The sequence below is a fragment of the Dermochelys coriacea genome, chromosome 7, assembly GCF_009764565.3.
Source record: "Dermochelys coriacea isolate rDerCor1 chromosome 7, rDerCor1.pri.v4, whole genome shotgun sequence".
In the NCBI taxonomy this organism is placed as follows: Eukaryota; Metazoa; Chordata; order Testudines; family Dermochelyidae; genus Dermochelys; species Dermochelys coriacea.
Genome location: NC_050074.1, coordinates 46,403,147 through 46,431,118, shown reverse-complemented (window position 1 = coordinate 46,431,118; position 27,972 = coordinate 46,403,147). Strand labels below are relative to the sequence as shown.

General features: G+C 54.0%; 2 protein-coding genes across 6 annotated transcripts in view; one reads left to right on the top strand and one right to left on the bottom strand.

The window, feature by feature from the left end:
- LOC119859412 (semaphorin-3D-like) overlaps positions 1–15,901 on the top strand; it is a 43,822-nt gene extending 27,921 nt beyond the window's left edge. For both annotated transcript variants that reach the window (XM_038411531.2, XM_038411533.2), the window contains 16 exons: positions 2,257–2,417; positions 2,830–2,892; positions 3,324–3,443; positions 4,238–4,340; positions 5,457–5,585; positions 7,103–7,248; positions 7,710–7,824; positions 8,151–8,220; positions 9,707–9,851; positions 9,972–10,194; positions 11,337–11,425; positions 12,185–12,226; positions 12,843–13,000; positions 13,388–13,452; positions 14,467–14,600; positions 14,989–15,901. In XM_038411531.2, the coding sequence (XP_038267459.1) occupies positions 2,257–2,417; positions 2,830–2,892; positions 3,324–3,443; positions 4,238–4,340; positions 5,457–5,585; positions 7,103–7,248; positions 7,710–7,824; positions 8,151–8,220; positions 9,707–9,851; positions 9,972–10,194; positions 11,337–11,425; positions 12,185–12,226; positions 12,843–13,000; positions 13,388–13,452; positions 14,467–14,600; positions 14,989–15,417 (2,192 nt within the window). In that variant the 3' untranslated portion in view covers positions 15,418–15,901. The remainder of the gene's footprint in view (positions 1–2,256; positions 2,418–2,829; positions 2,893–3,323; positions 3,444–4,237; positions 4,341–5,456; positions 5,586–7,102; positions 7,249–7,709; positions 7,825–8,150; positions 8,221–9,706; positions 9,852–9,971; positions 10,195–11,336; positions 11,426–12,184; positions 12,227–12,842; positions 13,001–13,387; positions 13,453–14,466; positions 14,601–14,988) is intronic.
- A 1,890-nt stretch (positions 15,902–17,791) lies between these two features.
- The window catches only part of RAD54L2 (RAD54 like 2), a 91,243-nt gene continuing 81,062 nt past the window's right edge, over positions 17,792–27,972 (bottom strand). For 3 of the 4 annotated variants that reach the window (XM_038409982.2, XM_038409983.2, XM_043518476.1), the window contains 4 exons: positions 27,613–27,809; positions 26,456–26,545; positions 24,984–25,076; positions 17,792–24,649 (listed from right to left, as the gene is read on the bottom strand). In XM_038409982.2, coding sequence (XP_038265910.1) covers positions 23,658–24,649; positions 24,984–25,076; positions 26,456–26,545; positions 27,613–27,809 — 1,372 coding nt within the window. In that variant the 3' untranslated portion in view covers positions 17,792–23,657. The remainder of the gene's footprint in view (positions 24,650–24,983; positions 25,077–26,455; positions 26,546–27,612; positions 27,810–27,972) is intronic. The other variant, XM_043518477.1, reaches the window with a different exon arrangement.

Genomic DNA, 27,972 nt, shown 5'->3' with positions numbered 1-27,972 from the left:
AATGCCCTAAGGTGACTCTTCCCTCTGGGCCTCCCATCACTTCTTGTCTGTCTGCATCAGTCTTCTACTGAGTAACCTCTCCAGGGCAGTGGCTGCTTTGACATTTGGGTTTTATACAGCGTGTGGTCAGCACTTAATCAGAGCAAAACTCCATGCACGTCCCTGGAGCAACAGGGGGGTGGATTTGGCTGTGTCCCCCAGACTGATACATGTCTCGTTAATGCCCACACAGCCCCTATCCAGGCTCAGGCTAGACTGGGCAATGTTTCAGGGACGATTAGCCAAGGTGGAAGATTTCCCCCACCCCACCCCAAGCACCCCTGGAACTCAGCCAGGAAGGGGGAGCCAGACACTTGAGGCTCAGAAGTGTCCCCGCAGGTGAAGATGAGGTGGTTGTGGGCAAGAGAGAGTGTACGGCCAGACGGCCTCATGTCGCTGCTCCCCATGTGCATCCATGTCTCCTCATTGCTTTGCAGACAGACGAGCGATTCCTGCTGTTAGCCAAGGGGAATGTTATAGCAATGGGAAAGTGAGCTGGGTTCCAGTCCAGCTCATGCCTAGGGGACTCAATCACCACTCAGTCCATTGCCTTGGCTGCCACGTGCAGACAGAACTGGGGGGAAAAGGAGGATTGGGAGCCTGGCAGTGGCTGCTCAGTCTTGCCCCCTCGCCTGAGGGCACTCACCCTGCTAGCACTTTCTCCAAAGCAGCACCGAGTCTGTGCTCCTTTGTCTGCTGATGGGGCAGCAGGAGGAGTGGGAGGTGAAGGAGTTGGCTCCTCAGGAGCGCTGGCTCCCCTGCTTCGTTCAGCCAATGTTGCTCCCAGGAATCTTGCCATCCGGGGCTTGGCCTGTCAGCAAATGGCTGCTCTAAAAGCTACTTTCTGAGCTGGACTAATCCAGGGCTTAAACTCCCCTACAGTTTCAAGGGGGAGGGGAAGACTGCCAGATCACCGCTGGCTCAGCAGTCTGAAGGCACATCTGCTGAGGGACACTGAGGCTGAGGACTGGTGCAGGATGGACCAAGGAGCAGTAGGAGGAGGTTAAGACTATAAGCTCCCCGGGGCAGGGACTGGCTGGCTCTGTGTAGAGCAAAGCATGTGGTCAGCGCTTAGCAAATAAAGGAGAAGACAAGCAGGGTCAAAGTCCTGCCAGTGCGCAGAGAGGCTGGGGACTGGAGAATACTCTCCCTAGAGAAGCGGTGACAGCCTCATCCATTGGCATGTTAGCAGTAGAGCAGAACAGACAAAATATTGGAACATGCACCTGCAAACGGCTTCCACGGTGCAATGGCACCAGGAAATCACCTCCTGGGGCCTTGCCACCTCCAGTTTCTGTGCTGCTCTCACCCGCCTGTGCCAAGGGCCCTCTGGCATCTCCCCCGAGCCGGTCTGGGCCAGGGCTGAGGAACACTGCGGTTCCCCAGGAGAGAGAGGGAGACGGACTTAGAAGCTGTCGAGATTCCACTTGACCCAGGAGGTGGGGCCCAGCTCAGCTAGGGAAACAAGTCCTGCAACACCACAAACAATCGCCCCGTAAATCAAGCAGCAGCCACCGGTTTAATACAGCCTTTAATTTCAAGGCTACTTTCACCAGGGGACTGCCTGAGGGCCTTTATATAGAAACTCCACTGAGCCTGTGCTCAGTGATCCCTCTACTAGAAATGCAAGCTGGATCCGTCCTGCATTCTCAGCCTGCAGTGCCCGGGGAACAGGACTGGGGAGAATTAGGGATTTGCTGCAATGGTTAAAATTCTTCTAGGCCCCATGGCGCCATTGAACTGCAAGGTCAGTGACACTCGAAGCTGGGCTGCCACGACCCTGGGTGGGCCCAACTATAGCAGCTGCTTGTCTCCTGTGGGGCCAGCCAGCTGTCCTGACCTGTGGGACACTCTGCTCTCTGGGAGGGAACAGCAGGCCAGGACTGCTAGAGGCCACACTGGTTACTGGCCAGACGTGGGCTGGGCCATCTTGCCCTGGTGTCGGGGGAAGGGCAGTTACTAGCAGTGCTTGCTGTCTCCCGTGGGTGGGGGCAGGGGTAATGCTTGCTATCCCCTGGGGTAGTGCAGTTCTTCCCCAGGGCGGACGGGTATGGTGTTCATGGTAGCAAGGACTCCTCCGGGGTCGGGGTAAAGAGGACTTTCCCAGGGAGAGTGTGGGACCAGGTGGGACAGTGCTCACTATCTCCTGGGGGAGGGATGTGGTCAGGGCTCCCTCCTGTGTATGGGCGTGACAGATCACCCCCCTCTGCTTTGCAGCCCTGCTGAGATCCAACAGCTCCCGCTTGTTGCTGGGCTCGGGGGATGGGCTGGCCTTCCAGTCCTTCCTGGTGGATGAGACCAGGGCGTGGCTGATGGTGGGATCCAAAAACCACATTTTCCTGCTGCATCTGGACAGGCCAAATGAGGAGCCTCAGAAGGTCAGTGCCGGGTGGGCATGGAAACGCGGTCCTGAGGCAGCCCAGCTTTCCCCTTCCCAGCAGCCTGGGGGGTCGGGAGGGGGCACCGGTACTTCAAAGCCAGCGACCACTGCCATTAAGGGGGGGCATTACACCCAAGAGCACCCAAGCCCTGGCGTGCACTGCAGCCCTCAGGGTGGCATTTGCTCATTCACATTGCCCCACGGAGCGGCACTGCTGGCTGGCTGGGCTGTGATTGTATGTACAGACATGCACCTGCCCTTGCTTAGCATCCATCAGGGAAGCAGGATAGAGTATGGAGCGCTCTTGGGGAGCAGCTCCAGCCCCTTTGCGCAGCCTGACTGGTGCAGGACCACGGAGGAGGAGAGAGGAGACTGGAGTAACACACCCAGGCCGGTGCTTTCTCTTGCAGGTTTTCTGGCCAGCCCGCAAGGAGCAGGTGGAGCGCTGCCGGCTCGCTGGGAAGAACGCAGAGGTAAAGCAGGACCCTAACATCCTTGTTAAAAGCTCAGAATCTGCCTGACCCACGTGAGTCCAGCCTGCCAAGAGCAGGAGGCTCATGGATCTGTAACCAGTAGGAGCTCAGGCTGCCGGCACGGCTCCCTTCGACTCAGTGTAACCTTTAACAATGAGGACAGTAAGCATACAGCTTTGGTCAGGGACCACCAGGCCACTGGCCTTGTCCCCATGGCTACTGTTAGCCAGACATCACCCACTCTTCTGGGCATCAGCAGACCTATGGGGAAGTGTACAGCAAATGGCGCCAGGGCGTTCCCGTGCCCTGGGGAAGGGACATGCTGGAGATCAGTGTTAAGAGAGGTGAGGGGGCTCCAGGGGCAGGATCTGGAGCACAAAGGCCTAGGGCAATGGTGCTGGCATTTGAAGGAACCTTTTTTTCCCGAGCAGACAGAATGCGCCAATTTCATCCGGCTTCTCCAGCCGTTCAACAGGAGCCACGTGTTTGCCTGTGGGACTGGCTCCTACCAGCCCATCTGTGCCTTCATCCAGCTCGGATCCAGGGCACAGGTGAGAGAGACCCTGGAGGGTGAATTTGCCTGTGCCAAGGGTAGTGAGAAGATCCCAGGGTGTGCCTTCACCCCCACTGGGCTCCATGATGAATCCCAGGGTACCCACTCTCTCCTTTCTGGTGGGGCATGAGGAATTGCAGGGAGGGGCGCACAATCTCTTAGGTGGTGCAAGAGGGACCCCAGAACCTGCCTGTGCCAAGCTCTGCACCTAGCGCGAGGAACCTGGTAGCACGTTTTGTGCAGGTGGCGTGAAGGACCTCAGGAAGGGGGCAGCGTGAGGGGGCCTAGGAGAGGGTGCTCACTCCCCTTTCTCCCCCAGCAGCAGGAGGGAGGCATTCCTGCAGCGGGACCCTGGGGCACACGCACCCCTCGCAAGGGTCAATCCTCTCCAGACATCAGGTGCTCCCAGGCCAACAGCAGCTGAGCGACCCAGGCCAGGCCCTTAGTCTCTCACCAGATGAGCTTAACCCGGCCAGCTTGGGTTGGTGCCCAGCAGCATACTTGCCTGGTCATACCTCCAAGACCTTCCCTGTATTATAAGCTCTTAGGGAACAGGGACCATGTCTGCTTCTGCCCCCGGCCCCGTGAGCACACCCATCCGATCCATACTAAGTGCTGCTAACTTGGCAGTGGCCGGCAGAGCAAGCCCAATGTGGCTCAGAGCCCAGCATACAAGCATGTGCATCTGACACAATGTGGACTTTGAAATCTGGCAGGACTGCCCCAAAGCCACTCAGATCAGTTCATTCCCAGCCTCGGCCTGGGCCAAAATCTCCCCTTTAACTCCTGCAGGAGCCGGGGGGCTCCCCTATACGGCTGGTGGCCAACTCCGTGGAATCTGGGAGAGGCAAGTGTCCCTTCAGCCCCCACGAACCTTTCACTGGGCTACTCACAGGTAAGAGGAATGGGGGAGGGGGGGCAGGAAGAGGGGCCTAGATACTGTGGTGTTGGGCGCATTAGAAATGAAAAAGGGTTAGACCATCAGCTCCATCCCCTGCCAATGATTCTTAACCCACATCTTGCATTCAGCTGTGGTTTCTGCCAGAGTGGAACCTGCAAGCTCCCTTTCACAGGGGAGCTCAGCCAGATACCCAGGCAGGTGTGAAAGGCCAAGGCAGGATGTTAGCGCTGACAGGGACTAGGCAAGGAGTGACTGGCTGCACAGCGTCATCACAGCCAAGCTTCTTACCTGGCACGGCTGATCTGGGGCTGGAACTACAGAGCTGTCCAAGCTTGTGACTAGCTAGATCTAAGAGTGGAAGGCCCATCTGTCCGACAGCAGTCGAAGGCTGCCAGTCTTGGTTCTTGAGTGTGATAGAGGTACTAGATTGTGCAGGAGGAGACTGCAATAAGACCCTCTCCTGGCCCAGGGTGGTAGGTAAGGAAGTTGACATTCCCTGCCGAGTGATGAAGGGAATTGGTTCATTAGGTATTCGTTCTTGATTTAATGCCGGAGAATTTCTAGCCCTCATTGTATGGAGTGGAGTATTTACCTGGGGTTACTCAGCCAGCCAGTCCGAGATGCTGCCCCTGGCTCCATGGCCACCCACAGTACTCATCAGAGCCAGCACATGTACCTCTCCACGCTGGGAATTACACCTTCAGCCACAGCGTAATCATACCCTCAGAGCACCTCAAACTCCCGCTCGAGCGACTGCCTTGCACAGCCTGCCTTCAATTCGCAAAGCGTTCACAGGGGAAGGTGGCAGATCTGCAGCAACCTTGGCCACCTCTGAGACCCACTCCTGAGCCGGGAATGCACAGGCCGCCTGGAGAAAAACTGACCCTCGTTCGAGGGCTGTGATTCTAGTTTTTATTCAAGCCCCTGCAAGGAAATCTGCCGTTACCTTGTCACAGTCAGCTCATAGCTCCTCGGGCGAGGCTGACCCATGGCACAGTGCCCCGTAACCCGGTCTGTGCCTCCTTCCCCGGGGGTGGGACCGAGGGAAGAGCTGGCTAAGTCAAAGCACCCGCCAGCTCTGCTAACACATGCTTGCCTCTCTGAGCTCAGACGGGGAGCTGTATTCGGGCACCTCCAGCGACTTCATGGGCAGCAGCGCCGCCTTCTTCCGGACCCGAGTTCACAAGGCTGCCCAGAACTACATCCGGACAGAACAGAACCAAGATCACTGGCTAAACGGTACAATGTGGGGCTGGGATATAGCCTGGCTGGGGCTACCTGGCAATGTAATGGACTTAGCACTGCTGGGGAAGAGGGTGAGCGGCAGGAAGAGATGCAGGTGCCACATTTTCTGTGCTGCTGCTGGGGAGCAGGGGCTTGGCTTTCTCTCCCTGCTGCTGTAAGAGGCCCAGCCCCCTACTGTCACTTGGGCACAGGCCTCTGTTCGAGCACTTCAAACTACCACTTCTGCTGCTGTCCCTTCCCGTGCCCCGCCAGTCTCAGCCCTCAGGAGCTACAGGGAGAAGGGCGGGGAAGTGCCCCCACATGGCAGAGGAAAGACCTGGGTAGAACAGGACAACGCCATGCCCAGCAGCTCCAGCTGCCTGTGGGCCAAAGTCCCAACTCACTGCAGGGCACAAGCTCCCTTTGGTGAGTAACTCAGCCCAAATTCACTCTGACGTTCTTCAGATCTCCGGCCCCCAAAGATGGAAGGTGCTGCTGAAACCCAGCCCCGAGTGAGATCGGCTTGTGTAACCCACTGCTCTGTGGGTGTGTGACAGGGCCCCTCTAAGCCCCGTCCACGGAGGGGGCAAGTCAGCTGCAGGCCCAGCTAGAGAACGTTAGCTCAAGTGGAAGCAGCTCAGACTGTTGGCCCTAGAGGCCCGGTTTCTCAGCCATCACACCTGCATTGTTCAGGGGAAGTTTTGCGAGACTATCAAAAACACACAGGGCATTTTGGATCAAACCTCAGGCCACAATGATCTTGTCAGGAAGAAAACAGACGGTCTGAGTGGGTAGTGCAGAATGCCAGTCCCACTGGGGAGGACAAGTGCAAAGGTGAGATACTGCCAGCATTGCTTGGTTTGAGCAACACCCTCGCCCTGCATGGCGTCTTGCTGAAATCCAGGACACTACGCTCAGAATAAGCAATGGCTCCACTTGTGTAAGGATCTTATCACAAGGCAGCAAAAATGAATGCGAGGGGAAGCTAACGGTATTCCCACTCCCCTCTTTGTTTGCTGGGGTGCTCCTTGGTTCCAGCATCTCCCTTCACTTTAGTAAAGTTTAGATGGGTCTGGATCAGAACCCCAGCTCCAAAGCCCAGCAGGGAATTTCAGAGCCAGGTGCCATTGAGACCAAACTTTGCAGCTGGCTTGTTGCTCCATGATTCACCCGTACAGCCCAACAGCCCTCCTCCTCTATGAAGCTTGGACTCAAACTTGCTTCGTGGAAGTGATGGAGACGATGCAGGAACCGAGGGGTAGAGTTCACCAGTCATGGCTCCATGATCGTAGTGGAGGCTCTGTACTTGAAAGCATGGAATAAAAGCCTCATTTCATGACTCGGGCAAAGCATGAGCTCCGTGGGGCAGCAACTATTCCTGGGTCCCAATCCTGACTGCAGCCCCTGGCTGCACGCATCATTTAAAGCTGGAGCAGAGCCAAGTCTGTCAGAGGAAAAGGGGACATGGCCAAAGGGTATCGGTCAACCTGCCGGCATGGTGCCATTGGCTGCCTGATTTTCCCTTCTCCCAGAGCCCGTGTTCATCGGTGCCTACGTGATTCCCGACACTCACAACGCCCACGATGACAAGGTGTACGTCTTCCTCCGAGAGACGGCCCTGGAAGCCGGCCAGTGGGAGAGGCGGCGCATCCATGCCCGGGTGGCGCGCGTTTGCAAGGTCAGCTACCCCAGGATCAGGGCACGGCTGCGGAGCGCTACCAAGTGGCAGGGGAGAGGCTGGCACTGTGACATGACACTGTCCTACTGGGAAAGGAGGGCTTGTTTCTCTCTTTTTGGCAGGCCCCCTTGGGCTCAGCACTGGCCTTTGGGGAGAGGGATGGGAGTGGTTAGAGAAGGGATTGGAAGTAAGGAGACCTGGGTTTTGTTTTGTTTTGTTGCCCGCTCTGCCACTGATTGGGCAAGTCACGTCCCCTGCGTTGCTTTGTGAAGCTGAGACACTGGGCTAGGGAGAGTGGGGTAATCGCCCATCCCGCCCTGCCTGAGTTGTGGGCATGTCAAAGTTAACAATGCTGGAGGGTGAGGTGACCTGGGGCAGGGAGCGGTCATGGAGGGTTAACACTAGAGGGAGATGGGGGGGCATTGCAAGCGTCCTCTGAGCGATGGGTTTGTGGCTGGCAGAACGACGTCGGTGGGAAGCGCAGCCTGATCAATCGCTGGAGCACATTCCTCAAGGCCCGGCTGGTCTGCTCCATCCCAGGCCCCCAGGCCAGTGAGACACACTTCGACCAGCTCGGTGAGTGGGGCGTGCGGGCCCTCCTAGGGCTGCCATTCCTCAGGACCCACAGCAGGGTCATCTGGGCTGGGCTTGTCCCAGAGGTGACCCACTGAGCTGTAGCAGGGACCCCGAGCACCTTGCATCACCACTGCAGCCCTGGCTGCCGACTGAAGGGTGCCAGCTGCTGCTTGCTCCTTCGCCAGAGCGAGTGGGGCACAGTCAGAGGCGTGGGAGAGGGGAGGGGGCAAAGGTCACTTGATGAAAGCCCCTCACCCTGCTCCCTGGGCTCAGAGCTGGGTCCCTGAGAGCGTGTGCTCAGGTCTCCTCACCCACTGTCATTGCAGAGGATGTCTTCCTCCTCCGCACCCGGGACCCACAGAGCCCTCTCGTCTTCGGCCTCTTCACGGTCTCCAGGTCAGTCTGAGCGGGCAGGCCAAGGGGAGAGGAGGGAAGAGCAGAGCAGAGGGAGCAGCAAGGGAGGAGGCTCTCACACAAATGCAGTGAGACCCGTGGCCGGACAGCATGGAGGCTGTTACTAGCCAAGCGCTGGGGCAGGGGAGAAGAGGGACACAAGGTCCCTGTGGGAGGATGCATGAAGCCCCTGGCAAAAACAGACCCCATTGCAGAGCCTCCTAGCCAATCCCGCTCCCCTGGGACTGTGCCAGCCTCTCCCTGCCTGACCCCATTAGCTAGCGCTGGTCTCCCAAGGATCGCAGGGCAGGGACTCTTGGGTCAGTGGTAAATGGATGTCAGCCTCTCCCGTGCAAGCAGCAGCTCTCTAGCCCTAGGCTGGGTGGCTCAGCACCAGCTGTACCGATTAGTGCTGGTGGATCCTAGAATATCAGGGTTGGAAGGGACCTCAGGAGGTCATCTAGTCCAACCCCCTGCTCAAAGCAGGACCAACACCAACTAAATCATCCCAGCCAGGACTTTGTCAAGCCTCACCTTAAAAACCTCAAAGGAAGGAGATTCCACAACCGCCCCAGGTAACCCATTCCAGTGCTTCACCACCCTCCTAGTGAAATAGTGTTTCCTTATATCCAATCTAAACCTCCCCCATTGCAACTTGAGACCATTAGTCCTTGTTCTGTCATCTGCTACCACTGAGAACAGTCTAGATCCATCCTCTCTGGAACCCCCTTCAGGTAGTTGAAAGCTGCTATCAAATCCCCCCCCCCCCCCACACACACACTCTTCTCTTCTGCAGACTAAATAACACCAGTTCCCTCAGACTCCTAATCATTTTCGTTGCCCTCTGCTGGAGTCTCTCCAATTTGTCCATATCCCTTCTGTAGTGGGGGGCCAAAAATTGGATGCAATACTCCAGGTGTGACCTCACCAGTGCTGAATAGAGGAAGATAATCACTTCCCTCGACCTGCTGGCAATGCTCCTACTAATGCAGTCCAATATGCCATTGGCCTTCTTGGCAACAACGGCACACTGCTGACTCGTATCCAGCTTCTCATCCACTCTAATCCCCAGGTCCTTTTCTGCGGAACTGCTGTTTAGCCAGTCGGTCCCTAGCCTGTAGCGGTGCATGGGATTCTTCCTTCTTAAGTGCAGGACTTTGCAGTTGTCCTTGTTGAACCTCATCAGATTTCTTTTGGCCCAATCCTCCAATTTGTCTAGGTCACTCTGGACCCTCTCCCTACCCTCCAGCGTATCTACCTCTCCCCGCAGCTTAGTGTTCTCTCTGTGGCTTCAGAGCACTGCTGGCAGGGAACGGAGGGAAGCTCAGGCAATGGACCCCGCTGAAGCTGCAGAAAGGGGCTGCCTGGTCTGAGCCCTCAGTTGGTTAAACCACAGCAGCGTTGCACACAGACCAGGCCTCTCACGCTGGCTCCCATGGCGGCCGCGTTAGAGTCCGATGCTCAGGCCGGTCTGTCTCCTCTCTGGCAGCGGGATCTTCAGTGGCTCTGCGGTGTGTGTCTACTCCATGGCTGCCGTACGAGCTGCTTTCAGCGGGCCCTTCGCACACAAGGAAGGAGCTGACTACCACTGGGTGGAGTACAAGGGCCGGATTCCCTACCCCCGCCCAGGGACAGTGAGTGTGGGACACAGGGCGGGGTGGGGGGCGGGGCTGAGAGGTTGGTGAGGGCAGGGGAAGGGGCTGAGTCACTCCATGCTTTAAATTCCCCCCCTCTGTTTCTATCTCTTCCCCCAGTGTCCCAGCGAAACATACGACCCTCTTCTCCACTCCACCAAGGACTTCCCTGATGACCTGATAAGCTTCATGCGCAACCACCAGCTGATGTGGAGCCCTGTGTACCCCCTGGGCCGGAAGCCCATCCTGGTGAGGGCCAATGTGCCCTATCGGCTCCGGCAGCTGCTGGTGGACAGGGTGGAGACGGAGTCTGGGCACTACGACGTTCTCTTTCTTGGAACAGGTAGAAGCTCTAGAATCTTTACCATCAGCTCCAAATGTACCTTTTCCCCTCTCCTGCTGGACTGCCACTGGCGAGAGCATGTCCCGCCCCTGCTGGCACCAGTGAAAACCCCCCACTCTGCCCACACACCAGCCTGCCCCACTGAGCTGTATTAGCACCTCAGCCCCACCCTAGCAGGGTCCTGTCCTCTCTCTGCACCAGTCTGTGGGACTCTCGGACTGAGCAGCCAGCGTACCTCAGCCAGGCCCTGGGGACAGTGACTCCCTGTCCTGTGGTGCTAGGGGCTGTACCGATGACCAGGACCATCCCTGCCCCAGAGAGCTAGCTGCGCTGCTACCTGCTCCTGCTGGCTGCAGCGGTCAATCACTTGTACATACACAGATAACCAGAAGCTGGACCCTTCTGCTTCAAAAGCACAAGGACCACCCCAGAGCAGGTCAATTATGGTATCTAGAGTAGCCACTAGAGGGCATCACTCACTCCCCACTCCATCCTCACTGGGGCCTGACCTTGAGCTCCGTAGGTGGCTATGCGGGAGTTTGCAGATTTCAGGGCTAGCAAATACTGCAGGCGCTTGCTCCATGCCCCATCGGCGGCCCCCAGGAGTGGGATCTGCTAGCAAGCTGCAGATAGTCAAGATGCAGCCTCTTGCTAAGAAGAGAACTGGGTAAAGGCCAGTCCTTGGTGCAGTTTGGCTTCCGTCTCCCTTGCTACACTTAGCAGGTCTCTGACTTGGTCTCCTGGCACTGATGGTTCTGAGGAGACAGGACAATGAGGAGGAGGGATGAAAGGGCAGGCGGCTAGCAAAACCCACTTCTCACAGGGCTGGTCCTGGCAGGTCAGCTTTGGCTTGCTCAGAAGTCAAGTCTGATCTCTCCTCCTGCTGAATCCCAAAGGAGAAGACAAGGTATATGTGCTGGCTCGGAAAAAGTCCCCCCTGCCTGGGGAGGACACTGAATAATTATCCTTCCCTGAGCTAGCAATGATCTCCTCCCCAGCTGGAGAGGAGATCATTACTAGCTCAGGGAAGGAAAGAAGCTCTGTAGCAGCTGATAGCTGCAGTGCCTCCCCCTCAAGCACTTCCTGAGGGGGCTCTCGCTGGGTCTAGTGGGATTGTGATGGCTCCCCCATTGCTTCCCCAGATGAAGGAAAAGTGCTGAAGGTGGGGCTCACCAGTGGGAGAGGCCAGGATAGCGAGGAGATCAGCCTGGAGGAAATCAGTGTCTCTAAGGTACCCATCCCACCCCCTTTGGGTTCTCTGATTGCCCTGAGGGGCTAGAGTGGCTCCTGGGGGACCTGATTCCACTAGAGGCCTCAGCTGCAGGACATGGGACGCTTGTGCGTGGCCATTGAAAGTGGCTGCAACAGTGCAGCTTCCTCTGCAGCTGGGGTCTGCACTGTGGGGAGTGTCTGGCGGGGCCAGCAGCCTCTCCCAGGCTGGCTGCTGTGGCAGAGAGTTGCTCCTCCATCAGGGCCAGCCAGGCCCTTGCTCTTTCCTGTCCCAACCCTCAGCTGCAGCAACCATGGGCAGAGCTCATGCAGTGCCATGCCACAGACAGCCACGGGTGTAGGGGGACCGCGTCCTGGAGGCTGCATCCCAGCCCCTCCACCCGGAGGCTCAGAGCCTCAGCGCTGTAGTCTTAGAGGGCCTCACCCTCAGTCAGAGGCAAGGGGCAGTGCTGTTACCCGCATTGCATAGACAGGAAACTGAGGCACAGGGTAGCTTCAGTGAGTTGCCCAAGAGCCTGGGTCAGAGCCTGGCGCTGGATCCTGATCTCTTGTCCGTTTTCTGCTGGAATTTAACCCATTCAAGCACAGGGCTGATCCTAGAATAGCAGGGGCTAGGGTACATCAGGCTGGAGGTGCACTGGCAAAGCAGGGTGGGCGTGAGGGATCCAGCACTGGACCATCTGGGGCTGCGGTGGCTGAACTCAGCTGGGAAGTTGGGCAAAGACCTACCCAAGCTCCAGTGCCGTCCTTTCTCCTCTAGGTGCCGTCTCCCATCCTGGACATGCAGTTCTCACCAAAGCGGGTAAGGCCTCATTAATGACTATTCACAAAGCCCTATGCAGGGCACAGTCACACCATGCAATCAAGGATGCGACTCCCAGGCTCTCCAGCCAGGAACCACACACTAATGCAGACATTCACATGCTGCAGCTGCGTGGGACAGGATCCCCCACTCCAGGGAACCAGGTGCCAGGCATGGTGCTGGCCATTTCCAGCTGTCAGGACCCCCATTGCATGGCATCCGGTGCCAGGTGTGGTGCTGCCTGGTTTCAGCTGTCAGGGTCAGGCCCCCCATGGCATGGCATCTGGTGCCAGGCAGGGGGCTGTCCGGTTTCAGCTGCTGGGGTCAAGCCCTCCATTGCATGGCACCAGGTGCAGTGCTGCCCAGTTCCAGCTGGGTCAGACCCCCCATTGCATGGTGCCAGGACTGGCATTGCCCAAGTCCATGTGTGTCAAAGTGCCCCAATTTGAGTCAGGTGCCTATTCCCTACACTAATCCATGAAGAGCTAGAATAGCTGGTTCCTTCACTAGCTAGGAACTGAGGTGTGGGTCCAGCCCTGCTCCCAGGCTACTGCATGCCACTCCTCCATGGAAAGGGAGCCAGGGGTGCTGACAGCCATTCTGGTTCCATGAGCAGCAGGAGCTGTTTGTGAGCAGCACCCATGGGCTGGTCCAGCTCTCCCTGTACCGCTGCGAGCTCTACGGCAAAGACTGCGCTGACTGCTGCCTGGCCAGAGACCCCTACTGTACATGGGACGGCAAGGGCTGCAGCCCCTACCGGCTGACTGAGAAGAGGTGAGCCCTGCCCTGTTCCCTTCACACAGTGTCCACCGTCCCTGGCTGTTTGCATGGAGATGGGAAGGGGGAATTCAGGGCTAGTTACACACCCTGCAGTCTGGAGCCGCTCCCCAGCAGCCATGGACACCACCCACTGTACCAGACGTTGCCCTGGCTTCTCCTAGTCAACCCAAGTCAACAATCCAGAACTGCAGCAGCCCCTGCCTGTTCTTGTCAGGGGCCTTCCAGACACCCATCTGCCGATGCCCCTCCATCCAGACCTGCAGCCACCTGCTATTCCAGCCCTGAGCCCCACACGGCCCCACCAATAAATCTCCATTTGGTGCACACCCTGCAGTAGGCACCTAGCTCACTGAGTGTGTTATCTCATTGCACTCCACACAGGCGAGCACGCTGCCAGGATGCGCTGAAGGCTGACCCGGTCAGTCAGTGCCAGGACACCACAGCGGGTGAGAGTCAGCCATTGTGACACCCCTCTCCCACAGGCTGCATGTTGCCTAGCATGGGCTGCTCTCTGCCATAGAGGAGGGAGCAGGTGGGGGTGAGTCAGAAACCCCAGCTAGCCTCGGGTGCCTCTAGCAGGATTGGCCATGGGTGGGGCAATCCCGCCCCATGATGGAGACATTGCACCAATGCCACATCATGGTGCATCTGCATGCTGTACCACTGCACCGCGCACCACATGGTGAGCTGAGCATTGGGGTGCTGATAGCCCCGGGAAGGGCCCCCCCCCCATGCTGGCAGCAACGTACAGGAGCAGCTATCCCAGCAGCCATGCAGGACCACCCCCCCCAGGCTTGTACAGTCACATTGGACAACGTGCTTCCCCAGGAAGTGTTGCCTGCAAAACTGAACCCAGCTCAGTTCCAGGGCACAGCATGTGAGCAGATTTAGTGCCAGGCGGCCATTGACATGGGGCTGGGTGCGGCCGAGTAATTAACCAGCAAACAGTGAGCAGAAGAAAGATCTTGGGACGGCCAGCTCCATTTCCATAAACGCTGTCCCCCTTCCAGTCACTCCCCAGCGTGCCAGGCCGGGAAAGCCGGAACAGCATGTTCTCTGCCTGTGCTCTGGGCACTGCCAGCTGCGTGTGTGCAAAGACGAGGTACAGCAAGTCATCTCACACACACCCCAGGCCCCTTTTCATGCAGCAAAAGGTGGTTGTGTCGTTGCCAATTACAATTCTGCCCTCCTGCCCCAAAGGCTAGAGCACTTTGCACACGTGTGGTGCCATGCTCTAGCCCAGCCGGAAGGTGGAACTCTCTCAGCAGGGATGTGGGGCTACTGGAGCAGGTGGGGCCATGGCAGGGCTGCTCCAGGGGATTAGAGCAGCAAGGGTTGGGGGGCTGGTTTAGAGAGCTTGGGAAGAGGGGATGCTGGTTCAGGGCATGGAGAGACTCGACGCACCAGGCCCCAGGGCTCTGCTCTCCCCACATGCACATGTTCTGCTCTCCCCCTTGCAGGGGTCACTGCAGCTGAGGAGAAACTGGTATTTGGTGTGGAGAACAACTCGACCTTCCTCGAGTGCCTGGCACACTCTCCCCAAACTGCCATTCGATGGCTCGTGCAGCGCAGCAGGGAGGCAGCCCTGGATGAGGTACTTGGGGAAGGGAAAAGCTAAATCGTGGGGAGTGGTATGGCCAGACTCCCATGCTCTGTCCCGGAGGGGGCATGGCGGTGAAGAGACACTGCCCAGGCCTTGCTGCTCCCACCTGATCCCTCGGGGTGGGGGGGACGACGCAACCCAGGTCTCTGCTCCTCCCCGCTCCCTCAGAGGGGGAAGGGCAGCAGGGGGGTGCTGCCCAGGCCTGAGCATGGCCCAGTGCACAAGCAGCTCAGCTGGCACAGTCCCTGCATGGGCAATGCCACCATCCCTGATGGACGAGCAGAGCACGTCGCAAGCTGCAGCCCTGGCTCCCTTGTAGCAACCCCTGGGTAGCATCTCAGGGCACTTTGCTTTTGTCCCCTCCCTGTGTCTGCCCCAGGTGAGGACCGGTGACCGCTTCTCTACCCTGGAGCAAGGGCTCCTGATCCGCCAGCTGGCAAGAGAGGATGCTGGGGTCTATCAGTGCCAGGCAATGGAGCGTGCCTTCTCCCGCCCCCTCACACACTACAGCCTTCGTGTCATTGGTCACGAGGCCATGGGGGCCAAACAGAGCAAGGGTGCCGAGGAAGGAGGTAGCCACCTGAGCGCCGTGCCCAAGCAGCTCCAGTACAAGGGCTACCCGCGGACCCTGGGGGCACCAGGCACCAGCTTGGACGAGTACTGCAATGCGCTCCGGCACCAGGAGAGGCAGCGACAAAAGGCCTGGAACCCGAAGTGGCAGCAGCATTCCTTGGAGAGCAAGAAGGGCCGAGCACGGAGGCATCCCAACCCCCTGAAGCCAGCCAGAGCTGGGCTGAGACTAGTCTGATCTCTGCACAGTGCCCTCTGTAGGGGGAGCAGGTCACTGAACCAGTCTCCATTAGCCAGCCACGTCTCCAGAGCCATTCTGAATGCACAGCCCTGCACACAGGTGCAAGCTCAGCTCAGCCACTGCCAAGCTCTGCCTGCTGAGAGGCCCACAGACTCGTCATGTACTACCTCAGCCGTGACACTGCCCTTTGCCATCTCCTGGAGCCTGGGATGGGCCAGCAGACAGTGCAGATGCGCTCAGACACCCCCAGACCAATGGGGCTGCTAAATCCAAGAGGTGCTAGACCAGGGACTTTGCAGCCATGGCCTGGAGCAAACTGTTTGGTTACTAGGCCGGCTGACAAAGACTGATGTGACATGAGGACTTTAAACTATTTACATACCATGAAATATTTATTCTCTGCATTTTCCTTCTGTCATTTTCTTATTATGCCTCTTGTTATTAATGATAAATACTGGAAATTAAACAGAAGGGAAACCCATGTTTCTTACCAGCCTCCCTTGTTATGGGGAATTGATACCCAGCCTCAGTAATACACTTCTCCCTCTGCCCTGGTGGAGCACAGAGCCTCCCGCCCCTTCAGGCAAGCACTGCAAGTCAATTAGGGAGGATGACACATGGGCTAGTGGATAGGGCACAAGCTTGAGGAGGGAGGAGTTTGGAGTTCTGGTCCCAGCACTGCTACTGACTCAGTGTTTGGCATGGGGCAAAATGGGAACCACCATAATTACCTCCCTCACTGCAATGTTTAACTAGTTATACTTTCCCCCTTACCAGCCATCTGATCTTGTTGGAGAAACCCTCTGCAGTGCTGCACTGCTCTTGTGAGACCGAGGCAGCTGGAATGAATCTCCTTGCAGAATGGTACCAATGGCTGGGAACTCAAAAGGCAGATGTTAGTCTTGGGTACCAGAGAGGCATAGCATTAATCAGGGAGAGTTCCCGCGCTGGGATCCTCCAACCCGGGAGAAAACCAAATGACATACATGTGGGGACACCCATCCAACAGGCCATTTACCATGATGGAGGCAGCGACAGATGTTGTGAGGCCATGACAAGGCCATTATACCCTGCAGGCAGGCTCCAGGCTGTCTCTTGCTGACAAAAGGATATATGGTATAAAAGTGGGAACAAGCTATAACTGGTCCCATCCCAGCAAGACAACAGTTTTCTGGTATCGTGGGCTGGGACATTAAATATACACAGCTTTGTTGGCCAGGCTTGGAGCCTATCTGAACTAATCTGTGCCTTAAGACCTTTCGGAGCCCCTCAAGGACAGGATAGACAATAGTTACCCCCTTCCATGCCTTTCTTCTGAGGCAGAATTTTAGGACCTTGTGAACATCCACCACATGGAGTTGGCATAGCTGAGGCTCAGGACGAAAGGCACATGGGGAATTACACTAGTTGGTGTGAAAGGCAGAGCTGAGTTGACTATCAGAATAAGATTTGAGTCTAATCCCTCAAGGAAAAGTGAAGAAAGGTTCCTTAATGGAAAGGGCCTGGAGTTTGCTAACTGGGCGGGGGAAGGACATACTGGGTTTGGCAAGGAAATGTGATGTCTAGCCATCCATTTGAATGAGGCTATGGGGCCTTGAGAATGAGTGTTAGGTTCAATTGTTCACGGTGCGGGGTTCATCAGGAACTTGTTGATATGAAGGTGGAGGATCATGTGGCATGTCTGCCTTAGGATGAAAGGGCTCCTAGGGCCCACGCCAGAACTAATTAATTCAGAGGAAAATCAAGGTAGTTGGGACGGGGTGCAGAACAGGTCTATGCTGGAGTCCCCTCCCTGCAGCTTTGCTCTCATTGCCCTCACGTTGTGATCAAGTACATAAGAGCATGACTGATTCACAGTAACAAAGGGAATAAATCCCTTGCAGTAAGTATTCTGCCCTCTTACTTGTACAAAATAATGGAGTCTTAATACCAAAAGTCCTCACTGCAGCCCAAGGATATTAAACATTTGCTGAAAAGAGGTGTGATTCTGTTGGGATTGTGCATACTTTGAGAACTATCCATTTTCACATATCACCGATCAAAGTGAAATTTACCACAGCTCCAATTCAGCAAAGCACATGCTTGAAGTTAAGTCCCATTGAATTCAATGGGAGTTAAGCACATGCTTACGTGCTTTACTGAATCAGAGGCTTGACATCCTAAATGCACCAGGCTTTGTCTCTCTAACTCCAGAACAATCAAACTCACTAAACACTTCCCAGCTCCCTGGCTCCGTCAGCATGTGCATGCAATAATTTGTGAACATGCAAATCCAAACCAAAGTCATTTCAGACAATAGTCGCTGTTGTTTTTTTTAATTTTGAAGTTTATTTTACCAAAAAAAGAGAGAGATAGAGAGAGCGCGCCAATCGGCAGTTATACCAACTTACAATTTATTGATTTTTTTAAAAAATGACATGAAACACAAGTAAAAATAAATACATCATATAAACAACAAATTGTTCAAAGTCTCTGTTCTGGGAGATCAGTGAGCACGCTCCATTAGACAGAGAGAAGAGGGAAGCACATGTGTGCAGCCGGCCAACCGACCCACCCTGCTACAGTAACTCCTCTTTCTGATCACAAAAGACAGGCCACAAACTAAGGCGGTATTAAAAACAGAAAAAACAAAATAAAAAACAAACATCATCAAAGGATTTGCTCACGCTCCCCTATACAAGCAAATCTACCAGAGAGTTTCTGAATGCAAGCTGGATGGCTAACAATACAAGACCCAAGACACAGTGCAGCTTTGGGCAGCTGTTAGTGGTATTGTTTCAATACAGGGGGAATAGGGTGGAGCATATGCGGATTTCTTCCCTCTATTCCCTCCACCCTACACAGTTGGTTGATCACCCCCCACTTACAACATCCTCTCCCTTTGCAGATGGGTTTCTTTCCTTTTCAGCTTGCAAGGAGCCATTCCCAGTGTATCCTAGTTGGACTAAATTCCCCCCACCCTCCTTTCCCCTCAAATTTGGACTACCTGATCTCACTTGAGAGAACAGAGAAGCACATTCATTGTGAATGGAGTTGCTGTATTTTGCCACTTTCTCTTCACAGAATGTCCACAGACCATGATTTTCTCTAATTTAGCAACTATTTGAAGTTATTAGCAAACATTTATCTGCTTACTGGTGCAAATGCCCATGGAAAACCAACCTGAATTTGCTTGCCAGAAGTATTCAAATGTGCAAGGTGAAGGGCACTCTCCCATCAGTATTCACACTAGTGAAATTCAATCGCATGATTGTTCCCGGAGAGCAAAACGCAAAGTGAATTCTTTCATTCCCAGCAAAGCTTTAGAGAAGCTCGTTTGGCAGTTTTCACCCAGCTTCGTCCCCAGAGGGCAGTGGAACTGAATGTGAGATACTCCATCCTGCAGAACTGCGTGAAAATACATTGCCCAAGACTGGACTGAGAATAGGTACATCCTAGAAAACTCATAGAAACATCACAGTTATGAGGTCACCTCTTCCCCTAATTCTGTTTTAGTGTCTTGTAGTGGTACAGAGTGGAATTTGCCAATATCCCTGCTGCTCCAGAAACTGCCATCTAAACAGTTCAGCCTAAGTAAGTAAAATCTACTTATTATAGTTAGATACTGACTGAAAGGGGCAGCCGAAGTGCAACCCAAGGATTGTACAAGTCGCCAAGGCTTCTGTGCTCTGCCCAGGAATCTTCCTTAGTGTCCAAGTGCTTATTAGAGAGCCCCTGTTCTACTCTCAGTGTTATCTGCAGCACAAATATGAACTATAAGTTACTTTGGTCAGTCCATTTGGAGAAAATTAACAGAGACAGCCCCATCACAGGGGATCAGGAAAGCAAAGAGAGGATCTATGTGTCAACTAGAGAAAAGACAGGAGTCTGGAAAGGAGTGATCAGGGAAAGAGGGAAGACTGAGGGTTGTGGAAGAGGAGCAAGGAGAGTAGGGCCTGGTCTAACCTAAAACTTAGGTCCACCTAGCTACGTCGCTCAGGACTGTGAAAAATTTCACACTGTAGTCAGGTCGACCTAATCCCCAGTCAAGACGCAGGTAGGTCAATGGAAGGATTCTTTCATCCATCTAGCTTCCCCCTCTCGGAGAGGTGGAATACCTACAGCATTGGAAAAACTCTTCCACCCATGCAGGAAGAGCCTATACTATGGCGCTACAGCAGCACAGCTGTGCCACTGTAGTGACTGTAATGTAGACATACCCTAGGTAAGAAAGTGTTGTAGAACAGGATTCAAAGAGGTCTCCATTGTCAATACCACCTTTAAATGTCCAAGACATTCTTGAAGATTATATCGTCATCAGATAAAGGACTTTCTGATCTTTTATGCCAAAGTCATTAAACAATTCTGATTCCTGATCTCCGTCATTAAACAGTTCTGATCCATGGTCTGTCTGCATTCTCTGCACTTCATGTATTCAGAAGCACGAGAAGCTGAACCTTCCTGGAAGATGTTGCACACCCAGTGGAACTCAGTGGTCAGCATCTGGGTGATGGGGGTTTCTTCAGCACTAACAGAAAACTAAGGGCAGAGGAAATCACCTTCACAACCCTTCCTTCACTCCAGGTGATGAGATCATCTCACCCAAAGGTTATGATGCCCCAAATCAATGGGATTTCATCTTTAAACCACTAGCTAGCGTTTGGGAGATGACACATGGAAACTGGGAGGGTTTGTGGGGGAGGAGGTAGTCTGGATTGAGCATTTGTCCGGATGGAGCGGGAGGGAGAGAGGGACCCACCCACCGAGTGCTGGCTGGGGTACAGGATGGGGGTTCAACCCAGGCACTTGTGGGGCTAATTAGTCTCCAGTAGTTTATGAAGGATGTGCACTCTAAGCACTGAATTACTACAAACAGACAGGAGGAGATAGAAGTTTGCCAAGGACAGAGAAAGGTCCCTGTTTACAAGAGTCATTTTAATGCGGGAATCTGCACAATGCAAAAAAAGCATTAGTTTTCCTTGCTTTCTTGACTGAATACAAAAACCAGTGTTCAAAACAAGCACAATTTTAAACCTACTTGCTTGCAGAAAGTAAATATTCCATGTGAAACAACACTGTCATCCAGTGGCTGGGGAAGTAAATTACAGGGGTCCATTTCCTATGGCTATCAGAGGATCCATCAGTCTCCAGTTCCTATGGCTACAGGGTTTGATTAAACTAATTCTAGGTGCACCGATTCCTGTGAGCAGAAAAATTCCCATATTCCACCCACCAAAGTGAGGCTGTGCCAGAGGCCTGCCCAATTCAATGCCATCCAAAGTGCCCTCCAGAGGCCTCTGGTGCTTTCCTCGTGAGACAATGAGCAAAGTCTCTGAGAAAGCTGCTGCAATTACAGGTACAGCATCCAGAACCATACGTTAACCTACTGCTTAGAGTCAAATAAGATGCCTCCATTACAAAGAACTAGCAGGATCATTCAGATTAAACATGCTACCCTGGCACAAACAACGAAGGAACCATACTCCATGCCAAGGGACTCTGGTTAAAAGATCTGCTCTAACCTAAATCAACAGTTGCCTTCCACAAGTATTGTTTAGATTTCCCCCAGATCTGAATCCTCGCTACTCTTGACAAGAAACCCCCTTGCCTAGGTCCGCTTCCCAAATCCACTAGAGTTTTTGAGAGCCTTACAGAGATACAACAGACAGCTGTGATACAATACAATCAGCGTCACAGTATTTTGCATAAGATGGACACAAACTGCAAAGGGCATGACTCATAGATGCAGCACTGTCAAGTGTTTGGAGTGGACACCATCAGTTAGTTTGCTTTGTTATTGGGGGAGGGGTAGAGTGGGGGGGAGCAGGAGTTTGTTTGTTTATTTCCATGGTACATCCAAAGACAAGTTGTTCAGAAGTTTGCTCAGAACCCCTCCGTTTTCAACTCATAGGATATGTTAAAGAAGAAAGCACTATTTCAATGTTTGTTTTTTAAAATAATTTGCATAGCTAAACTGTAGATCTAAGGCTTCTATGAATGGTGTGGTTACATCTGAGAGACAAGTTCCATTAAAACAGAGAAAGACAGAGAGAAAGCCCCATAACGTCCTACTTTTGTCATGGTACACACAAACACACACACGCACCGCACCACCTTCCCTCGATAAAGCAGTTCCCCTTTCTTCACAGCTACCTTACACAATATGCCAGAATGCTTGTCCCTCCCTCCTGAGCTGGTCTGAGTAGACCTCAATAACTGTACTGAAGCATCAGCCCTGGAGGTTTTCCCAACACAGGTTTGTGCCAACAGCTGTCATTGGTCCAGTGGCATGGACCACTTTCCAAGGACATTCATAGTCTCTCTCATTCCCTGAGGTGGTGACATGTAGGTCCAGATCCTCAAAGGTATTTAAGATTCTAACTTCCATTGAAGTCAACGGGATTTAGGAGCCTACATCCCTTCGAGGATCTGGGCCTTTGAGCAGGCATTGAGTTTCCAAGATTACTCAGCAGTTACCAGTGCATGTGCATGCACACAGTGGACAGGATGACAGGCCATCTAGCTCAGGTGCCCAAACTCATGCAAAGGTGGCATTTCAATGCCAAGAGCATGATTTGCATGCAGACACCAAGAGCTGACCAGTCAGTGAAATTTACTCTCTGTGCTAGAGGCACTCTCTTGCTTTTTACTCTCATGTGACACCTCTCTAGTTAGGAAGGGCTGGAGCCCAGCAACAGTGGTCCACATGTCAGCCAGGGGGTCCGTTAAGCCAATAGGAGCTCAAGCCTGCTGCCATGAGATCCCCAAGCCCACTTTTCATGAGCCGAGATTCCTTATCTCTCTGAGAGATTGGTTAGCACACTAATTTCTCAGCCGCCCAGCAAACACTGTGCCAGAGTGATCCCAATCCCAAGACCAGAGATTTCTCATTATCCCTTGTACTGCACGGACGGACACTGTAACAACTACCCCACACTACTGTCACACGCTCTCCCAAAGGGGTGTAAATGGCACAGGCAATGCCACATCACTGTAACAGTACCAAACAAGGGAGCTGGCTACTGGAGAACGTTCACCATTGGTCCTGCTTTCAGATTATGCTTTGGTCAAATGGTCATTATGTCTCGTCTCCCCCATACAGACAATCCAACAAGGAACCACTGCATTATGGAGGCCAGCAGGTTTGTTTTTCTTTTAAACAACAAAATTAATAAAACGTAGAAAGAAACTCCCCAAACAAATAAATATTTGCCTTCATGAAATAAATTAATGTAGAGATTCTGTGAAGGGGGCAGTCGCTCCGATCACAGAGTTAATGGAGATGGGCGCTGAGTCCGCAATCGTATCCCTTTTCAACCTGTCCTGCTGGCTGGGGTTGATAGGAGTCAAACTGGTCCACCTGCTCCCATCCAGGCCTCCTCCTGGAGCCTGACGGCATACCCTTCAATAGCCTGATGTGGAGGTCAGCACTGGAAGAGAGGGAGGAACTGGGAAAGTCCCCAGTATTCTCTTCGAACTGCTACAAGATTTAAAGGATTCTTAACCCAACCCAGGCTCGAGAAGCCAGCACCAGAACCACAGGATCAACCTACTAGAGTCGCTGCCTTCAGAGGACTTCATAGAGACGGCCCCCTGAGGGAGGCAGACTGGAGAGTCATGCCACAGCTCAGCATTCCCTCCACTCCCCATCTCATCCTCCAGCAGGGGCCTGGTACAAACTGTCAGATTATTGTGTTTTGAATTTTTAAGAGGATGAAAAACAAATTGGTTTTCACATGGACTCCCCCACACACACCCCTTGCCCTCCCCTCGTACACACACGACATATAGCCTGCTCCTCCCCGCCCCAATTGAAAATGCTCATCAAGACCCTCTCCTGGGGCATACTCCCACCCCGTGCCTCCTTGAGCGAGAAAAGTTCACAGATAAGGCAGTTCGCAGGAGAGGGAGCTCTTCCACACACAGAGATCAACCCAGTGTCTCCACGCCTGAGAAGGGGCACTGAATCGCAACGTCAAGGCTCCCTTTCGGACAACACAGACAGACAAACGGAAAATGCAGGAGAGAAAGCAAGGGAGGCACTCCTATGGTTTGCATTGCTGCCCCCCACTCTTGCAAGTCCGTTCAGGTTTTGTTCTCCCCACCCTCCCTCCCCAATACAACGCAGATCCTTGACATCTAAAAACATCTTCTCCTCCAGCCCTGCTGCCATAACCCAGAGGTGAAATCCTGACTCCAGAAAGGCCCTGAAACTTTTGCCTCCTGGTTAAGCTGAGATCTAACAGGAACTGGGCCCATTATTTCCCTGTGATCTCTATTACATCGTCGTCTTTGTCTTCATCATCATTGGAGCTGCATCCCACCTCTGAGGCCTCCTGGGATTCAAACTGAGGCACCTGGGACCTCAGGAGGCCCCCAGCCGGGTAGCCCAAATGAGGGGACATGTAGCCAGGGTAGGCAGACGCCATGCTCCTGGGAAGGCTGCTAGGCAAAACTGGGGCTGGGAAAGGAGCAAACATCCTGGGCTCAGGCAGGAGTGACTGCGTGAAGGGAAGCGAATAGCTGGGCAGCATCCCCGTCATAGAGGGGTTTAGCATGAACGAGGGGACGCTGGCGGTGGCTGAGGTAGCAGCAGAGGAGCTGGCGGTGCCGGCTGTCAGCAGAGGGTCAGTAGTCACAGGGAACACCAGCTGAGGGTCTGGTAGTAAATTGGGCAGCTGGTAGTAGGATGTGCCAGTGCCCATGTACAAGGAGTTTCCTGCTTGGGGGGCAAATGGATGGGTTAGGTTGTGGTTTAAAGAGACAGGGGGCATGGTGAACCCACCAGAGACTGGGTACCCGTGTTCGTACGACTGAACAGACGTTGGCAGGTGGCGCTTTTTCTGCTGCCGACGGGCTGGTTCCTCGGGGACAGAGGGCGAGGTCAACTTGCGCTTGTTGCCCCGTAAGTCCAGCACTGAGTGACCATCGACATTCTGGCTGGTGGCTGGCAGGGCTGAAGAAACCGACGGAGCCAAGCAATGGAGGCCCAATCGCTGCTCAGCTCCCCGGGCTGCTAAGGTGGCTGCATTTTCTGTCCGGGCAGGGTGTCCATGCACAGTGTTAGTGCTGGGGGAGTTGTGGCGAGACTCCCGGGCAGCAGCTGCCTCAGCATACTGCTGCAGCTCGCTGATGATCTCCGGGCTGTCGGGGGAAATGGGCCGAGTGAGCTCCTCTGTGTTAGGGAGCTTGGGCGACGAGGCACTGTGTCTGCCATTGCTTGTGGATTCCAGAGACGGACCCTGAGAGCCTGGAGGTGACAAGGAGATGGAGTGGGTGAGTCAGAGAAGCCTGGAGAAACATCCCGGCACTGGGAAAAGGGAGGAGAGGGGGGATTGAATAGACTCAGCGTGGGATGGGATTGTGGGTGGGAGGGAGGGGGCTGCCATGGAATCAGCCAGGGAGGACAGAAAATGTGGAATTTAAAGAAGTGAGAAGAGAGGAAGCTCTTGGGCAGGGATGTAAAGCAAGTCCCCTAAATACAGCCCTGGGGAAGACAGTGCAGTGAAACACCCACCACAGAAACCCAACAGAGGAGAGCACTTGGGGCACTTGTATCCCGTGCAAGGATCTTCGGTCCCTACCTGAGGCAGCCGTTCGACGGTCTTCACTGCCCTTCGGCTTCCCAGTGGTCCGGATAGCAAAAATCCGCCCATCGCTGGTACGGATGTACGTCCCTGAAACAGACAGGGAGGAAGCAACTGGTCAGACACAGGAACAGCTGCATGCCCAGCTGCTGGCTGCCTGCCCCAGGGAAAGGCTGCAGAACTGGCAGGCAGGGAGAGAAAAGGGCAGCAGAGAGGACACACCAGCCCCTAATCCCCAAACACTTTGATCTCTCTCTCCACGTCTGTGAGCATTACCATCGGGCAATGCTAGTGTCACAGTGCTGTGACAGTGGCCTACAGGTCCATTACAGACAGGCCAGAGGCACCCAAACTGTGCCCACTTGTGTGCTGTGCTGGCAACATGCCAGGAGCCTACAGCCCACAAGCCATTTACCTAAACAGAGCAGATTGTAAAACCAGCATGCAGCAGCAACAAGGGCTGCCATGGACTGCGTTCTTGAACACTCTCAGTGCTGGAGTACCCCTGCAGTCAGGTGCGTGCTGGTTCTCTCCTTTAGAGCCTGTCTCCAGTCTGTCCCTGAAAAATCCCTCCCTCTGCTTCTCTCTGTCCCAGGGTTACACACACACACACACACACACACACACACACACACACACACACGTGGCTCTCTGCTGAATCACTGCAGGATCCGAATCCCCTTCCCGTGCTCCCTTTTCTCCCTCAGGGGACTCGAACACATTTTCAGGTCATCATCTCTGCCGGTGGCAATGGCTGTGGTTCCACTTTTCCTTATGCAGTGTTGCTGGCAAATTTCAATGGCACTCAACTAGGCTCTGTTCAAATAACTGAAACATACAATCCCTGTCCCGAGGGCCCCAACTGATCACCCCTCTAGTGTTACAGCACTGCGAACAGGCCGACCTCTGGCCCATCTCTGAGAAACGATGCCTGGCCAGCTGCTCCACCATTGTTGGGAGAAGGCTTGTGTAAAGAGCTAGAGCTTGCAATACTCTTGAAAGGTGACAAGACAGACTCCACTGGAAGGGAGAATGCACCGCCACATCTCCTTACAGTCTGACCTGGGGCTCTGTCAGTTGCAACTTCTCCATTGGTTGTAATGGTCTAGTAGGTCAAGAACTATTCATCCCCGAAACATGATAGGAGATTTTGTGTTAACATAATGAGAAGGTCAACTCCGGAGCTTGAAATTGCTTCCATCCTCTTCAGAAGGGAAGGATGGAAGACCATTCTCTTTGGGGCACTGACAGGAAATTACAGTATCAGCGGCCTGGTCCCCTTCATCTCCCCATCCCGGTTAAACCCACAACTAACACCTCTGTTTTTTCTGACTCTACAAGCTTTGAAGAAGCCGGTTTAATAAATGCATCTTGCAAATGCAGAGCACTGAAAACAGGAATCTGGGGGGATTTTAGTATATCAGGGCCAGGAGATTAGCAGTTACTTATTTCCCAAATCAGGGATTTACCTTTAGTCCCTCGGATTATGTGGATGCTCTCACCAGCACTGATTCTCGCCTGCACATCGGTGGATGTGTTTGTGCCTGGAATCACAATATCTGATGGAGAAAGCCAGCGTTTGAGAAGTTACATTATGGGCTCAAAAAAGAGTGGGAGAAATCCAGGGCTAAATTCCCTCAGCATCCAGCTAGCTTCCTCAATAAATTCTGCTACAAATGAGATCAGGGTTTAATTAGGAGAAACAAAGAAGGCATAGGAAGCCGAAGTGGAATCCCCTGGGACTGAGAGCTCAGGAAGGAGTGGGGGGGTCAGTGGAAATGAAAGATAAGGTGCCCCAGTACACAAGCCCCATCAACTAGAACATGGGACTGGGCAGAGCAATGAAAGCCAGAGTACCATACAGTGCAGCCAGCATACCTGGCTTTTGAAATATCTTTGGCCTGAAAGCTGCAAAGAGATCAGGGAGCTACAATCAGTATTTGGGGGCAGAGTCACTGCCCTGTTTTACTCCCTTAGCTCACCTGTGGGTGCAAAACCCGCTGCTGGGGATTCTCCAGGTATGGAATCCATAACAGGCATAGAGGTGGCATAACTGGCTCCCTGGTAGGCAAAAGTTAGAGGGGGTAGGGAAAGGGAGTGGCTGGAGCCCACTGTACTCTGGCTGTCCCCAGCCTGTGTATGGTCCCTAGCCACTGTTCCCAGCTGGTGCAAGATAGCGGTGCTCTAACCTATGCTAGGGCCAGGACAGAGAATCAGTCAAGCACTAGAACAGCCAGAGTTACTCTCTCTCCTCCACGTGGCAGGGGAGCTGTTGAGCAGCTGCAGTAGAGAACAGACAGCTCCCAGCCAAGCTGCTGCAGAGGAATCAGCACCCCTCTTGCCTCCAGTCTGCACTAGTGGATCTGATTCCAGCACTTCAGTTTAAACACCACAGCACATGCTTCAAGGGACACATTTCAATTCATAATCAGACACTTTTCTTCTTGACACAATCCCCCTCAAGGGGCTCATCCAGCTTCTTAGGCCACAGATGAGACACCATGGTTGTCTGGGACACTATTCTAGCCCAGAGGGATGGACTGCCTGCCTTCCATCTCTGGATCCCAGGACTCTGTCTCAACCAGCTGTGTTCTCAGGGGGACTTGGTTCCAAAGGAACGACTGACCTGTCGTGGTGACAATCTTCTGAACAAGGACACCAGCTCGCTGTAGATAGTTGATGGGGAAGTTGACAGCGGGGTTGGAACCAGATGCTGATCCCACGCCACCCAACGGGACATGGCGAGGCATCATAGGAATGGGGGTGGACTGAAGAGGGCGGACGCTGGCCATTGGCTTGTCCTCACCCTTGAAGACTGGTCGCCTAGTGGGAAGAGGGAAAAGGAGAGCATCAAATGGAGTTATGTTCTTTTGGAGGGAAAGTCCCAATTGTATTTGGTTTCACCATTCTCAGTCGTTCACATGGGCAATTGTGAGGCTCTGCACAGAGGAAATTGCTCGTGGAGGCAGAAAAACCCAAAATGCAA